The sequence below is a fragment of the Bubalus bubalis genome, chromosome 24 (genome assembly GCF_019923935.1).
Source record: "Bubalus bubalis isolate 160015118507 breed Murrah chromosome 24, NDDB_SH_1, whole genome shotgun sequence".
Classification (NCBI taxonomy): Eukaryota; Metazoa; Chordata; class Mammalia; order Artiodactyla; family Bovidae; genus Bubalus; species Bubalus bubalis.
In genome coordinates this window covers 24,157,681-24,173,583 of record NC_059180.1, presented here as the reverse complement: position 1 = coordinate 24,173,583, position 15,903 = coordinate 24,157,681, and the positions used below count along the sequence as shown (strand labels likewise).

At 41.6% G+C, this 15,903-nt stretch overlaps 1 protein-coding gene across 1 annotated transcript in view; it reads left to right on the top strand.

The window, feature by feature from the left end:
* The window catches only part of ACSM5 (acyl-CoA synthetase medium chain family member 5), a 30,061-nt gene that overhangs the window by 1,461 nt on the left and 12,697 nt on the right, over positions 1 to 15,903 (top strand). The window contains 7 exon segments of the mRNA XM_025274862.3: positions 1,120 to 1,335; positions 5,169 to 5,379; positions 8,405 to 8,464; positions 8,467 to 8,615; positions 11,148 to 11,287; positions 12,736 to 12,889; positions 15,081 to 15,160. Coding sequence (XP_025130647.2) covers positions 1,132 to 1,335; positions 5,169 to 5,379; positions 8,405 to 8,464; positions 8,467 to 8,615; positions 11,148 to 11,287; positions 12,736 to 12,889; positions 15,081 to 15,160 — 998 coding nt within the window. The 5' untranslated portion in view covers positions 1,120 to 1,131.

Here is a 15,903-nt window from a genome sequence, read left to right as displayed (position 1 = left end):
ATAATTCATTCCTTTCATATGCCCCTCTGGAGGAAATGGCAACCCACTCCAGTAATCTTGCCTGAAGAATTCCATGGACAGAGGAGCCTGGCAGGCTACAGTCCATGGGGTTGCAAAGAGTCAGGCATGACTGAGCAACTCTCATTCACTGACTCATATGCCCCTCAGCTATCTGGGGCCAAACCCTGTTTCTTGATTGTTTACATCCTTAATTCCTTGTTCACCATAAGGAATGGCAGATGTAGTGGATGGTTGCTTCTTGCATTTCCCACCCCTCCCCCAGCTCCTCAGCAATCACCATAGGGAGCATCGAATCTCCTGGATAGCAGGCATTGCATTCCCTTTGGGGAGCCCTCATTCACATTTGGAAGCCCCAAAATCACCGATGACTGTGACATTTCTTGCCCACTGATATGGCAGGAAGTATTCCATTCCACAAGGGCTTCCCTTGTGGCTAGCTGGTAAAGAATCTGCCTGCAATGTGGGAAACCTGGATTCAATCCCTGGGTTGGGAAGATCCCTTGGAGAAGGGAACAGCTACCCACTCCAGTATTCTGGCCTGGAGAATTCCATGAACCATATAGTCCATGGGGTTGCAAAGAGTCAGACACGAATGAGCAACTTTCACTTCACTTCATTCCATTCCATTCCACAATAGTTAAATAAAATGTATTCACCTGTTTCTTTTTATTTATTTATTTTTTCAATGAAACTGCCAGAGAATTGTGCATTACAGGAGGAGGTGTGGTTCATATCACATTTCTTTTGGAAGGTGCTGCCCTGGAGCTTTCTTCAGACTTGTCAGGCCAGTTCAGGATTTGCCAAAGGCTTTTTGAGGGATTTAGTTTGAAGGACTGAGCCTTGGGAGGTGGGCTCTGAGTTCCTGCCCTCCACAGAGATCCAACAGGCCGTGAAAGGTGGAAGAGATGAACCTCAGGCCCAGAGAGGAGAAATTATCAAAATCACACCATGGAACTCAGATTAAAACCCAAGACTCGGCTCTACAAGCCAATATGTGCTACATTCATCCTATGGCTGACCACAGGTTTCTCTCCAACCTCAAGGGTCTCCCTAAAGCCCAAAATTCATGATGACATTCTCTCTCTTCTTTGATGACAGGCAGGAAGCAACATGAGGCTATGGCTAAGAGAACTGGTCCTCCAGGCACTGAGAAATGCCCGGGGTACCTGTGGGTCTCATGGGCAGCCACTGCCTCTTCCTGTCCCTCAGAAGATTGTGGCCACCTGGGAAGCCATCAGCCTGGGCAGGCAGCCAGTGCCTGAGTATTTCAACTTTGCCCATGATGTGCTGGACGTGTGGAGTCAGCTGGAAAAGGTGAAGCTCACGGTGTCCTAGGGTCCAACTTGGGCATCAGATTCCACCTTCACAAAACCCCACTGAGACTCGAGGCTACAAGACATGTGTACATTTTGGCTTGAGAGTTTTCCAAGTCTTAAAATGTAAACTGTGGGCGTTTAAGCCTTAAAAAAGCTATTATTACCAAGGATTTGAGCCTTAGATACCCCTACCTAATCCCTAGTATTTTCACATTCCTAAGCCCAAATTACACAGGGAGAGAGTTACGCCCCAATTAAATCAATGATTAGATGTCCTTCAAATCATTCTGAGCAAGTGAAGGGGAAAGTTTTGTATTACTACTAATCTGTTTTTAGTATCTTCCTCACGTTGGGCCCGTCCCTTTTAAATAAGGAGAGAGCTTGGTTCAGGCTCAAAGCTTTTCACTGCTGCTGCTGCTGCTAAGTCGCTTCAGTCGTGTCCGACTCTGTGCGACCCCATAGACGGCGGCAGCCCGCTAGGCTGCCCTGTCCCTGGGATTCTCCAGGCAAGAACACTGGAGTGGGTTGCCATTTCCTCCTCCAATGCATGAAAGTGAAAGTGAAGTCGCTCAGTCGTTTCCAACTCTTAGCGACCCCATGGACTGCAGCCTACCAGGCTCCTCCGTCCATGGGATTTTCCAGGCAAGAGTACTGGAGTGGGGTGCCATTGCCTTCTCCAAAGCTTTTCACAGATCACAGCAAATACATAGGATTGACTTCAGATGGTCTTGATTTCCTTGTGTATCTCAGTGCATTTGCTTCTTTCTTTATCCTCCCTTCCTTGTGTGTCTATTGTGCCTCTCTTTGTACTCTATGTCAAAGATACCTTTTGTTTATAGGAGAATATAAACTTTGTCTCAAAGAAATTTATTTATGTTAATTTTAAGAAGAGCTTGTTTAAAGAAAAAAGATGAAATAAGTAATATTGTGAGTAGATGTAGTAATAGTCTACTGTTAGTGGATATGGTCAAATGTATGGGGGTGGTATGAGAATGACTGAGGTGTAAAAGTAAGTTTTGCTGTCAGATAGATGTGCTTTATCTGCTTGAAGCGTGACCTTGAGCAAATCGCTAGGTTCCTTGGATCTCAGTTGTCTCATCTATAAAAATGGAGTCATACAGTATGCCAACTGGAGCTGTGAGAATTAAATGAGAAGAGATGGGGTCAGAGTGCTCCTTTACTATCTACAAAGTGTAAGATTTTTTTTTTAAAATAAAACCACTCTAAGCTCATCCAGTGCTTCCCTGAAATGACCTTCCTCCCAGGCTCTACAGTCCCCTGGATTTCATAAGCCCACAGGCTATGTGTACAGCTAAAGTGGCCCCAGCTCCTTGCCTGTAAGGTGGGGATGACAGCAGCTCCCTCCTGCCTTGGAGAAGGCAATGGCACCCACTCCAGTGTTCTTGCCTGGAGAACCCCATGGACAGAGGAGCCTGGTGGGCCACAGTCCATGGGGTTGCAAAGAGTCAGATGGGACTGAAGCGATTTAGCATGCATGCATGCAAGCTCATCCTTAGAAGACTTCTCCTAATGAAAACATCAAACAAAGAGGGCCAAGTCAGCAAAAATGAAGGAATAAGGACTTTCTGAAATTTTATTCTCCATAAAAGCAAAACAAAAACCGTAGTCATAATCAACTTTTCAGAACTCTAGAAACTAACTAAAGATTAGAGTAATCCAGGGAATGTATACTAAAGACACTCTGGTTAACATCTGGGTGTATCTCAATGAGAATGCCCCAGAGATATTACCTCATTATGCAAAAATTACATATCCTCCGTGACTATTCTGAAAATGTTAAAATACATCTGATGAAATTTAACTTTCGGCAGCCAATAGCTACCAGAAAATAATTATGTATTACATTATGCATACATTTAAAAGCTTACCTGAAGTCTCTTTTATAAAGGAATAGTATGAATAAGTTGATCCGTATGTTTTAAAAACTAAATTGTTATTAAGGCAGAAATTATAAAGTAGCAAAAAAAAAAATGACAATATATACCAAATTGATCTACATACTCAATGTAAGCTTTATCAAAATACCAGTAGACTTCTTTGCAAAAATGTACAGTCTTGTCCAGTCATGTGGAAATGCAAGGGATCCATAATAACCAAAACAATCTTGAAAAAGAAGCACAAACCTGGTGGACACTTTCTTATTTCAAAACCTACTACAAAGTTACAGTAATCAAGACTGTGTGGGAAAAAAAGAAGAAGACAATCTGGTACTGGCATAAGGATAGGCATAAATAAATGGGATAAAACTAAGGATCAGAAATATACCCATAAATCTATGGTCAATCAGTTTTCAACAAAGGTGTCAAGAAAATTAAATGGGGAAAGAATTGTCCTTCCAATTAATGGTGCTGGCACAACTGGATATTCACATGCAAAAAAAGAAGGTGATCCCTACCTCACACCACATACAAGAATTAACTCAAAAATGGATCAAGGACCTAAATGAAGGAGAAAAAAAACTATAAAATTCTTAGAAGAAAATATAGGTGCATATCCTGGATTAGGTAATGGTTTCTAAAGTATAAGCAATGAAAGAAAGTAGATAAATTGAATTTCATGAAAATTTCTAGCATTTGTAGGTCAAAATGAAAAGACAACCGACAAAATCACATATCTGAGATATATAATTTGTGTATATACGTGTGTGTGTTTATATATATATATATATATATATATATATGTATAGCACATATCTGCAATGTATAAAGAACCCAATTAAATATTGGCTAAGTATTCAAATAGGGATTTATCTAAAGAATATAAACAAATTGCCAACAGACACATGGTAAAATGCTCAACATCTTTATTCGTTAGGGGAATGCAATCCCAACCACAAAGTGATACAATTTCACACAGAGTGACATGGCTAAAAACAAAAACAGACAAACAAGTGTTGGGCAAGAAGAAATAAACAGAAAAAATAGGAAAAAAACAAAAACCAAAAAGTGTTTGCTAAGAAGTGTTAACAAAGATATAGAGAAATTAGAAACCTTATACATTACTGCTGGGAATGTAAAATGGTACAGATGCTGTAGAAAACAGTTTGCAGTTCCTCATAGAGTTATCATATGACCTAGCACTACTCTCATAGGTGTATATCCCAGAAAAGAGAAAGCACATGTTCACACAAAAATGTATGTACAAATGTTCATAACATTATGGAAGTGGAAGCCACCCTAATGTCCATCAGCTGATGAATGGATAAACAAAATATGGTCTATCCATGCAGTCGAATACTATTCGGCCATTAAAAGGAAGGTAACACCAATACATGCTACAACATGGATAAACCTTAAAAATATGCTAAGTGAAAGAAACCAGACACAAAAGGCCGCATATTGTATAATTCCATTCATGTCAAATATCCAGAATAGGCAAATCCATACAGAAAATAGATTAGTGGTTGCCAGGGGCTTGGTAAGGAGAGAATAGGGTGTGACTACTAATCTGTAAAACGTTATTTTTAGGATAATGAAATTTTTCTGGAGTTAGATGGTAGTGATGGTTACATAACTTTGTGACTATACCAAAAACCCTTGAATTGTGTGCTTCAAAATGGTAAATTTTATGGTAGGAGAATTACATCTCAATTTTAAAAAGGGGAGGACACAGAATAGTGTGAATCTTAGGATAGGCACAGTGTGGAAGAAGCCTTCTCAACGTGTATCTTTTCATATCATTTTGATTTTTTAACCCTGTGAATTTAATAACTATTGTAAAACAAATAAATTTTGAAAAAGAAGAGCAAGCAAACAAAATTCCTCACCCATGGTGGGGATTTTTTTCTTTTTTGCCTATACAACTCTCTAGGCTGGGCACCGGCCCCCAATCCCTGCCTTCTGGTGCGTTGATGGTACAGGAGCAGAGGTCAAGTGGAGCTTTGAAGAGCTGGGAGAGCAATCCAGGAAGGCGGCTAATGTGCTGGAGGGTGCCTGTGGCCTGCAGCCTGGAGACAGAATGATGCTGGTGCTCCCGCGGCTCCCAGAGTGGTGGCTGGTCAGCATGGCTTGTATGCGGACAGGTCACTGAGCAAGGCTGAGACTCCCAGTTGGGGCTGATACAACCTGCCCGAGTTTTGGCAGCGTCCACAATGTCTGGGAGATGGAGCAAGTCGAACCTCATGTGGAGTTTTGTTTACTTCCCCATTACCCACCAATCACAACATGATTGTGTGCAGGGGCCAGATAGCACCGTAATTGATCAAAGCAGTATGTGTTTTGCTGAACACATTTCACTTTTCACTTTTGTCTCAGGCTCAAAGGATTTGTTAACAAAATAAGCCAGTGGTTAAATGCAAATAAAGAATACAGATATGTATTAGAGGATTATCTAGCTTACTTTCAACATACCAACATTAAAAGAAAAGAAAAATAGAGCAGAGAATACATCACCAAATTGGGTTTTGACCAACATCCAGACTTAAACAGCACTGGGAAGCGCCATGTCACAGCACATTTGGAGTCCCAGTTGGGAAAGGGTCCCAGGCAGTGTGTCAACCCCATGGGTAAGACTTCGAAGATTGCCGTTCAGTGTTCTGCTTATAATCCCAGGACTATGAAAACTGATATCATCATCAATCTGTGACCAAATTGCAAGCCTGGTTTCATGTTAAAGCTGTTTGTTTTGTCTTGTAAAACTTAGAATGTTGCTAAGCCTGGGGTTTGGTTGGCCAGACCCCCCTCCAGGGGCTCAACAATCTCAAGATTTGTCCCCCGTCTTATCTTTGGTGCTGCAAGTCTTGCATTCACAGCAGGCAGTCACTCCCAGTCAGTGCAGTGTCCCAGAAGGTTAGAAGCAAGGTCAGAGGCCTGCTCTGCTTTGTCTCTGAAGCCTAAACAAGACTATTCATTTAATTTCCCTAACAGTGTGAGGCATCAGGGAGTGCTGAGGACTGTGGTGAACTGGAGCTCACATGCCTCACCCATCAGGGATGACTGCTATTTTTAACATATTGATCTTCAGATGCTTCTTTCCACAAAGGAGGGGAGGCCAAAGGATATAGCCCTCAGAGCCCCAGAAGCCTCTGCTGGCTCTGTGTTATGCGCATGTTGAAAGGGCTGGAGTTTTTAGGCTGATTTTTCAAAAGCAAGACATCTGCTTTTCGTGGAGTGCTAGTTTCTCCATCCCCTAGGAACTTTATACCACTTAGAATGTCATCCACTCCCTTCCAGTCATATCTGTAGAACAATCTACCTAAAATTTGTTGTCACCAATGTCTGCAAATCAATACAAACTCATGTCAGAAAATTAACCTTCCCGTATGATCAAGCTTCATCCAACCATTTTGTGAATAGGTTGTCCTCCCCAAAATTTTATTTTTACATATTTTTGGACAATAAATAAAAGTGAGCACCATTACAGAGTATCCAGCTCTGAGGAAAAGAAACAGGCACACAGGTTTGGGGACTTCTCCATATTCTGCCATGAATATAAAATCCATTGAAATGAGGACTGAGGTAAGGGAGCTCCTGAGGACCTGCTGTGCTCCAGGCACTGTGTTAGGCGCCTTGCATGATCAAAACTTCTCTTTGCAGTATTATTATCATTTTTTTTCTGGAATGATAACTGGAAAATGTCTTCAATGTCCCCAGTTATACACATACCCTATTTCTTTGATGTCCAAGTAGCTCAAAACCATGTTCTCCATCGCCACATCAAGTCTAGCATCCTGTTCATTTCCAAGGCTACACAACCTGAATGACCTAACATTCTCACATCCTCACATCCCCACGTTCTCCTGATAAGCACTTGTCATTTTTCTTCCAGGCTATGATATTCACCTCGTTTCTCTTGCTGACAGCTCCAGCTGTCCACCATCTGCCTGGGCCGCCAAAGCTCCAGATAGAACAGACTTGTATTAGAAACAGCTAAAACAGAGAGGTGGAGTGAAGAGCCAAACTGCTCAGCTCCCAAAGTGTTCATGCTGGGCTTTAAGTCCTGTAAAGTTTGGAAGATAGAGAGAAGGGAAATGAAGGTTTTGCTTGGACTCCACCCTATTTGGGATTGGCCCTTTCCTCTGTCTTCTATCCTCACTCACTGGGTGGCCGATTATTTTAGGATCTCTTTCTTCTCGTTTGTGAAATGAGAATGTTGGACTCGGTGGAGTGTGGAGTGTTTACAGCCTGCATTCTGAGATGTTCAAGTGGTTTTTCAAGTGTCTGATTAAAATTTGCCTGCTTTCTGCTTCCTTATCACTTCCCCTTAAGAGTAAATGAACTCAACTACTAGAGAGTGGTTTTGTTTGAAGTAATATGGGGCCATGGAGTCCCCACTGCTATACCCTTGCCCCCACCCCAAGTGATCCACACCCAACGCTAAGATTCACTATAGTCTTTTGTTTGAAAGGCCTGAAAAAGCATTGAACTAGGTAATCTCTGCGTGTATGCTTGCTAAGTTGCTTCAGTCATGTCTGACTCTTTGAGACCCTATCTTGCCTGGAGAATCCCAGGGATGGGGGAGCCTGGTGGGCTGCTGTCTATGGGGTCGCACAGGGTTGGACACGACCGAAGCGACTTAGCAGCAGCAACAGCAGACTGTAGCCTGCCAGGCTGCTCTTTCCATGGGATTCTCCAGGCAAGTATAATGGAGTGGGTTGCCATTTCTTTCTCCAGGTAATTTCTAGGACAATGTAATACAGTGTTGAAGATCATGGAGAGTTAAGTCTAATAACTTAACCTTAACTGCCTGGGTTCACAGTCACAGCTCTACAACATTTTAGCTGTGTGATCCTGTGCTAGTTAATTTATTTAAGGCATAAAGGTCTAGGTCTTAGTGTTTTGAATCTGCCAAATGGGTTTAATGATAACATCTACTTTCCAGGGTTGTAAGAATTAAATGAAATAATGCATGCAAAGTTCTTAGCATGTGTAAATGCTCTGTAAATATTCTCTGAATTTCAATATTTTATCATTAATAGTGCCTTTCCCAGTTCAGGCATTCTAAGTATCTCTGGTCCTTCCTGCTTCTATCTGGGAATATCTGGTCTGGACCTGTTCACAGGGGTCTTCCCTGTCTCCCAGTCAACATCCCCTCTCTTGTGGTATCAGGGGCCATCATGATTCCTGGCATCTCTCAGCTGACAGAAAAAGACCTCAAATTTCGGCTGCAGCATCCAGAGCCAAGGCCATTATCACCAGTGACTCCTTGGCTCCACGGGTGGATGCCATTAGTGCCGACTGCCCTTCCCTTCAGACCAAGCTGCTTGTGTCAGACAGCTTTCGGCCAGGCTGGATGAACTTCAGGGAACTCCTCTGGCAAGTTGGAACTCTCGAGAGGAGAGCATAGAATGAGGCCAAGGCATTTCCCCCTGCGTAAAAAGAATGCATTTCTAATTGCACATGGAGAGAGTGAATCATTTTGGAAGCCAGACAGACCTGAGACCTAATCCTGGTGACTACCTGAAGTTCCTTCAGTGTTACTCACTTAGTACTGGGCTTGTCACTAGATTTTTTTGTGCATTTGCCTCTATGATGTGGTAATAAATACAGATTATCAGCTGGAGTAAATGAGATGATTTACATGATGCACTTAGTACATAGTAGGTGGTAAATTAATAATCTAATTTCTTCCATGTATTGAATGTTAAATGTATTCTGAGCTGTGGTGTTGGAGAAGACTCTTGAGAGTCCCTTGGACTGCAGGGAGATCCAACCAGTCCATCCTAAAGGAAATCAGTCCTAAATATTCATTGGAAGGACTGATGCTGAAGCTGAAACTCCAATACTTTGGCCACCTGATGGGAAGAACTGACTCATTAGAAAAGACACTGATGCCGGGAAAGATTGAAGGCAGAAGGAGAAGGGGATGACAGAGGATGAGACGGTTGGATGGCATCACCGACTCAATGGACCTGAGTTTGAGTAAACTCTAGGAGTTGGTGATGAACAGGGAGGCCTGGCGTGCTGCAGTCCATGGGGTCACAAAGAGTCAGACACAACTGAGCGACTGGACTGAAATGAACTGAATGTATTCCAGGTGTTGTACTGGGTTAGCATGCACCTTCATTCAATCTTGCAACAAAAATTTAGCGAACACCTGTTTTGTGACAAGCATGGTATTTGATACTCGGACAATAATGAATTAGCATTGTCTTATTTAATCCTTGAAAAACCCTATAAAATGCACTTTACCCTAATTTTCCAGATGATGAAACTGATACCTGGAAAGATAAAATGATGTGTTTGAGATGATGATAAGTAATGAAGTCAAGGTTGGGACAGAACCAAAGCCATTTGCCTTTCAGTAAGGACTCATGGAAATCTAACTGGGCATTTGAGACTTTGTCTTGACTGGAGGCCAGAACTAAAATGGGTCCCTCACCCAGGCCTGCACTGTTAAGTCACAAATGTTTGTCTTCATAGATCAGGGGCATCAGATTCACACGCTATTTCACTTTTTTTTTTTTTTTGACTAATCTCAGTATTTGTGTCTTGTCCCTAGCTTAAAAAAAAACTTTGTGTCACTTGCATTTAGTTGTATTATCATTTTTAGAACTATAAGACTCACACGCTTAGGTTATAAATAGTGTATCCTGTATTTTATAAAATATTATATTTCCAACATATGGCATTGTCTATACTTTCCTTATATTCCAATATAATCATAAGCAGCTGAAAGTTGAACGGCAAATCATCAATATATGTAAGAAATATGGTTAGATACAAAGATATATTTTCAAGTTTGAGGACATGGTAAATGGTGTTTTGAATGTCCTTTCCTACACTAGAATACAAATTTTCCACCATAAAATTATGGGAATTTATTTATTTATTTACTTGAGTGTGTGCTTAGTCACGTCCATTGTGTCTGACTCTTTGTGACCCTATGGACTGGAGCCCACCAGGCTCCTCTGTCCATGGGATTCTCCAGGCAAGAATACTGGAGTGGGTTGCCATGCCCTCTTCCAGGGAATCTTCCTGACCCAGGGATCGAACTCTCATTTCTCATGTCTCCTGCATAGGCAGGCAGGTTCTTTACCACTAGCCACCACCTGGGAAGCCCCATTTATTTATTTATTTTAGAGTGAAGTTTGAAATACAGATTTTAAGGTCCCACATCTGACCTACTTAACCAGACATAGCTGAACAAGAGCCCAGATCCTTATATTCAGTGATCTGCCCATGTGATTTTGATGAGATGTCAGGTTGGTCTGAATCAGCAGGCACTCAATTTTGGCGGTCATTAGAATTACGTAAGGAACTTAGAAAAATTAAAAAACAAACAAACAAAAAAAAACAGTGCCCAGGCCCACCAACAAAGATTCTGACTCCATTTTCTTCAGCTTGGAGCCCAGGGAATAGTATTTCTTTCAAAAAACCTATCGGGTGATCCCAAGACTCAGCCAGAATTGAGAAATGGTGAGTTAGAACATTATCCAGATCACAAAACTTTTAGGAATTACCCACATCTCAAAATTCCAAATTTAGGGAACACTTAGGAAAACAACTCTAAATTACCAGGAACTGAGGTAGAACTCATAAATGCTGGTTCTACCAGAAGGTCTCATGCCTTGATAAAAGCACAGATTTCTTTTGAGTGAGTCATTTAATTATTCTGAGCCTCAATTTCCTTATGTGCAAATGGTTATAACCCCATGACATGATTGTAGGGGTCAGAGATAACTCAAGCTGGAGCTTCCTGCAGGTACCTCTCACATGGTATTTATCAAATGTAGCCTTTCTTGTTGTTATAGATATTACTGTGACTGTTACAGATATTACTTGTTGTTATAGATATTAATGCTGGCCCTGTTAGCAGTACCCCTGTAATATTTTTATATTTTACAGGGAGGCATCCACAGAACACAACTGTGCAAAGACCAAGAGTCAAGACCCAGTGGCCATCTACTTCACAAGCGGCACGACTGGGACCCCCAAGATGGTCGAGCACAACCAGGCCAGCTACGGACTGGGTTTTGTGGCCAGTGGGAGGTACCAGGGGTTAGCTTGCCTGGTGGGTCCAAGGAACCAAAAAGTAGGTGGGTGAGCTGGAGGAGTGTGGGTGAGGGGGAAAGTGGCAGGAGTCGAAGTTAGGTGCTAACAAGGGGGCAAATCAGGTAAGGATCAGAAGGTTTGGGCTTTACTTTGAGTGAGGTGAGACGCGATTGGAGGTGTTTCTGTTTTTTTTTTAAGTGTGGTAAACTACATGTACCATTAAATTTACTGTTTTAACCATTTTAAGTATATAGTTCAGTGTCATTAAATAAATTCACATTTTTGTGCAATCGTCCCCATCGTTCAACTGCAAAACTTTTTCATCTTGCAAATCTGAAACCCTGTACCCATTGTACAAAAGCCCCCTAATGCTTCCTATCCCCAGCCCTGAAACAACCATTCTACTTTCTGTCATAAAGAATTTGACTCCTCTGGGAACCTCATAAAAGTAGAATCATACAATATTTTTCCATTTGTGTCTTACTTATTCTACTAAGCATAATGCCTTCAAGGTTCATTCATGTTGTAGCCTATGTAAGAATCTTCTTCCTTTTTAGAACTGAATAATGTAACACTGTATCTATACTAATATTGCTTATCCTTTGCTTATCCACTGATGGACACTTGGATTGCTCCCACGTTTTAGCTGTTGTCCATAGTGCTGCTATGAACATGGGTGTACAAATATCTGTTCAATTCTTCTGGATATATAATCAGAAGTAGAATTGCTGGATAATATGGTAAGCCTATGTAATTTTTTGAGGAACATTGGAGTATTCTGAGCAGAGGAGTGACAAGATCTGATTTGCTTTTTTTTAAAAGGATAACTCAGAATATTGGGTTAAGAATAAACTGTAGGAGGCAAAGGTGAAGCAGAGGGCCACTTAAGAGGCCAGTGCATTGAGAGGCAAAGGTGGAGGCTTGCCTGGGGGAATAGCAGTGGAAGGAGCGAGAGGAAGTGTGATCCTGAAAGTATTTTGAATGCGGACCTAATAAGATTTGATGAGAGGTGAGAGACAAACCTCAAGGATGATGCCAAGTTTATGCTTATACTTACTAAACTATAAGCCCCTCCAAAAAAGACAAATCATTCATTTTTCTACCTCCAATGGTAAGGGCAGGATAAATACTGAATAAATATTGACTGAATAAATAAAGTGCCCTTCCACATTATTTTGAGATTACTTGTTCCCTTATATATCACTCTCAGTAGATTGTGAAGTCTTTGGAAGCAGCACATTTGTCTTTTTGAGTCTAGCCTAGGACATAGGAATATAGAAGATCCTAAATAAATGCTTTGGAGGCAGTTTGGCTTTATGGTTCTTATACAGATATGACAAGTGTAAGTGAGTGAGTAGGGCTCCAAATAGGAGAACAGACTAATATAATTCTTTTTAAAGGTAGAAACTTTGCTGAGGGTTCTGATTTTCTCCCATTTTTGGCAGGAGGTGGGTGGCCTTGACCGAATCAGACATCTTCTGGAACACAGCTGCCACTGGCTGGGTGAAGGCAGCCTGGACTCTCTTCTCTGCCTGGCCTAATGGATCTTGCATTTTTATGCATGAGTTGCCCCGGGTTGATGCCAAATTTATCCTAAATGTAAGAGACAAAAACACCTCTTCTGTGTCGGGTATAAATTAGATGAGTGGATTATAGGTTTTGAGTGGGATATAGGTTTTGAGTGTGCAGGATAAAAGGCATGAATCAGTGACTATAAAGTTTCTTTGATGTTGACATTAACCCCAAAGTCTCCCAGAACCTTCCATAATCTGGTTCATGCCCTCCTGGTTGTCTTTCATCTTTGCCCATCCTCTAGCTATATTCCTAGACATAAGACCACTTAACATCTCCAAACCTTTGCATGTTCTATTTGTTTTTTTGTGGGGTGCCTTTTCTGGTACTACTTTCTTCCTTGTACTCTTGTCGAAAGCAGAGTTATTTCTCAAAATCTTGGGGGAAAATTATAACCTACTCCTCGACATTGTGTGCTGCTGTCCATGGCATAGATAGTTCACCCCAGCCTAGACTCTCCAGCCATCCTTCCAGGGTTTTCTCATAATCAACGTCCCCAGTGAAGATATAGGGCATCTTTCTGCTGCCCTCCACATCCTAACCACAATTTTTTTAAATATCAGAGGGACCATCTGCCCATGCTCTTTGCATTGATGCAAGCTGTATAACATGGTGGCTAATACAACAGGCTGGGCCATTAGTCAGACCTGGTCTTTGATCCTACATCTTCCACTGTGTTTTCTTGGAAAAGTCACATAATCTCCTTGAGCCTAATGTTTCTCATTGGAAGGGAAGAAAGGGATAATATAGTTCTAGAGAGCTGTTATGAGAATTAAATAATATTAGGCATATGGCCTGGCATGTAGTAGGTTCTTAACATATATTAATTATTTTATCATCATCATCAAACTCACCATCATTATTACTCATCCAGGGCTTGACAGACCAACGTATGCCTTCTCCCTCCACTTCCCCCAGCTCTGAAGTAGTATGTTAGTCATCTACTGCTTTGTAGTAAATTACTCCAAAATATATTAATTAAAAAGGGGTTTTCCTGGTGGCTCAATTGTAAAGAATCCACCTTTCAAGGCAGGAGACACAGGTTCAATCCCTGAGTTGGGAAGATCACCTGGAGAAGGAAATGGTAACTCACTCCAGTATTCTTGGCTCAAAAGAGTCAGACATGATTAGTGACTAAAACAACATAGAAATTTAAAGCACAAATATTTATTACCTCACAGTTTCTGATGATCAGGAATCTGGGATCAGCTTCCAGGTGGTTCTGGATCTGGGTTTCTCAAAGGGTTGCAGTCAAGAGGTCAGAAAGCTATACTCATGTTGATAGTGGCATTATTCATAATTGTCAAAAGGTGGAAGAAATCCAAGTTCTATCAACCCAGATAAAATGTGACACATACTTGCAACGGATTATTATTCTGCCTTAAAAAAAAAGGAAATCGTGCTACATACTACATCAAGTTGAAAACATTGTTAGGTGAAATAATATATAGGACAGAAGGACAGATAATATATAAATACCTAAAGTAATCAAATTCATGGAAACAAAGTAGATGGTCAGAGGATGGAGGGGAGGGAAAATAAGGAGTTATCATGTGACAGGTAGAGAGTTTTAGTTTGGGAAGATTACAAAACGTTCTAGAGGTGAGTGGTGGTGATGATTGCAAAAGAGCATGAATTTACTTAATACCACTGGACTGTACTTAAAAATAGTTAAAATGGTAAATTTTTCATTATGTTTATCACAATAATAAGACAAAAGATGCCAGCTAGGGCTGCAGCTATCTTGAGATTTGACTGGGATTGGAGATTATGTTTTAAACTGCACTTATGTAGGTTTTAGAAAATTCCAATTCCTCACTGGTTCTTAGCCAGAAGCTTCATTTGCTCACTACAAAAACTTGTCCATTGGACGACCAGAGTGTACTCACAACACAGCAGCTTGTTTTTCCCAGAGTGAGGGGGCCAAGAGACAGAGAGACAGTGACAGTGCCCAAGGCGGAAGCTGTAGTCCTAATACCACATCTGGGTTAGGCTATTGGTCACATAGACCAAATTTGGTTCATTGTGGGAGGGGACTCAGTTTGAATACTGGTGGGTGGAAATCATTCCAGGCCATCTTGGAGGCTGGGTACCACATGGCGTTCTCAACTTTTCTCCTCTGGTAATGGGAATATAAAGACCTGATTCACCCACTCCCCCTCCATGAAATCCCACCCTTGTAACTCTAAGAAGATCTCCACACTTTGTTTTTGTTTAGACTCTGTCCAGGTTCCCGATCACCACCCTCTGTTGTGTCCCCACCATCTTCCATCTGCTTGTGCAGGAGGATCTAACCAGGTATGGCCCATCTTTTTGGTGCTTTGGTGCTTTTAGATACCCAAGTATCTAAATAGATAGCACAGGTACACCTTATAACACGTGTCCCCTCTTATTCCAATTTTCTTTCTCTCAGTGTCTCTCTTTCTGTCTCTCACACACACATGTACACACATACTCACAAGCATATATGCCCATATCCTTTGTAGACACCTCTTAGGAATGAACTTCTGGCCCCCAGGTATTTGCAACCAAATGGAACTGAACCAAGTAGAACTAAACAGTCTGAAATTTTGGTGCTTACACCCATATACCCATAGGCCATTCCCTCAGCAATGAGATTAGAAAAAATGATGGATAATTGTTAATCACCTGTGGAATAGGTTTGTGTCCAGAGCCTTAGGTCTGGTGGGACTAACAAGTCCACCACAATAGAAGCTCCATCCATCCCATACTAACTCCAGCCAGTCATTCTCAAGTGAATGCTACTGGGCACCCAACAGAGGGTGACAAGACCCTGCAGATGGCTCCCATCTTGGGTGAATCCAAAGCAACACCTTCTGATGGGGCAAGTTTCACTGCTGGGTTGGGAAGACAGAGGCCCATCCCCATTGGTAACCTACTGACCCTCATCTCTGTCTCCCTTGTCTATTCTCTCCCAAGTAATGAGAGTTGCCCCAACCCCCTTATCTTCCCTAATCCCATATATCTGGTCATAAAGTCCCTAAGAGAGTGAGTTCTTCCATGATTCTCAAGGTTAATTC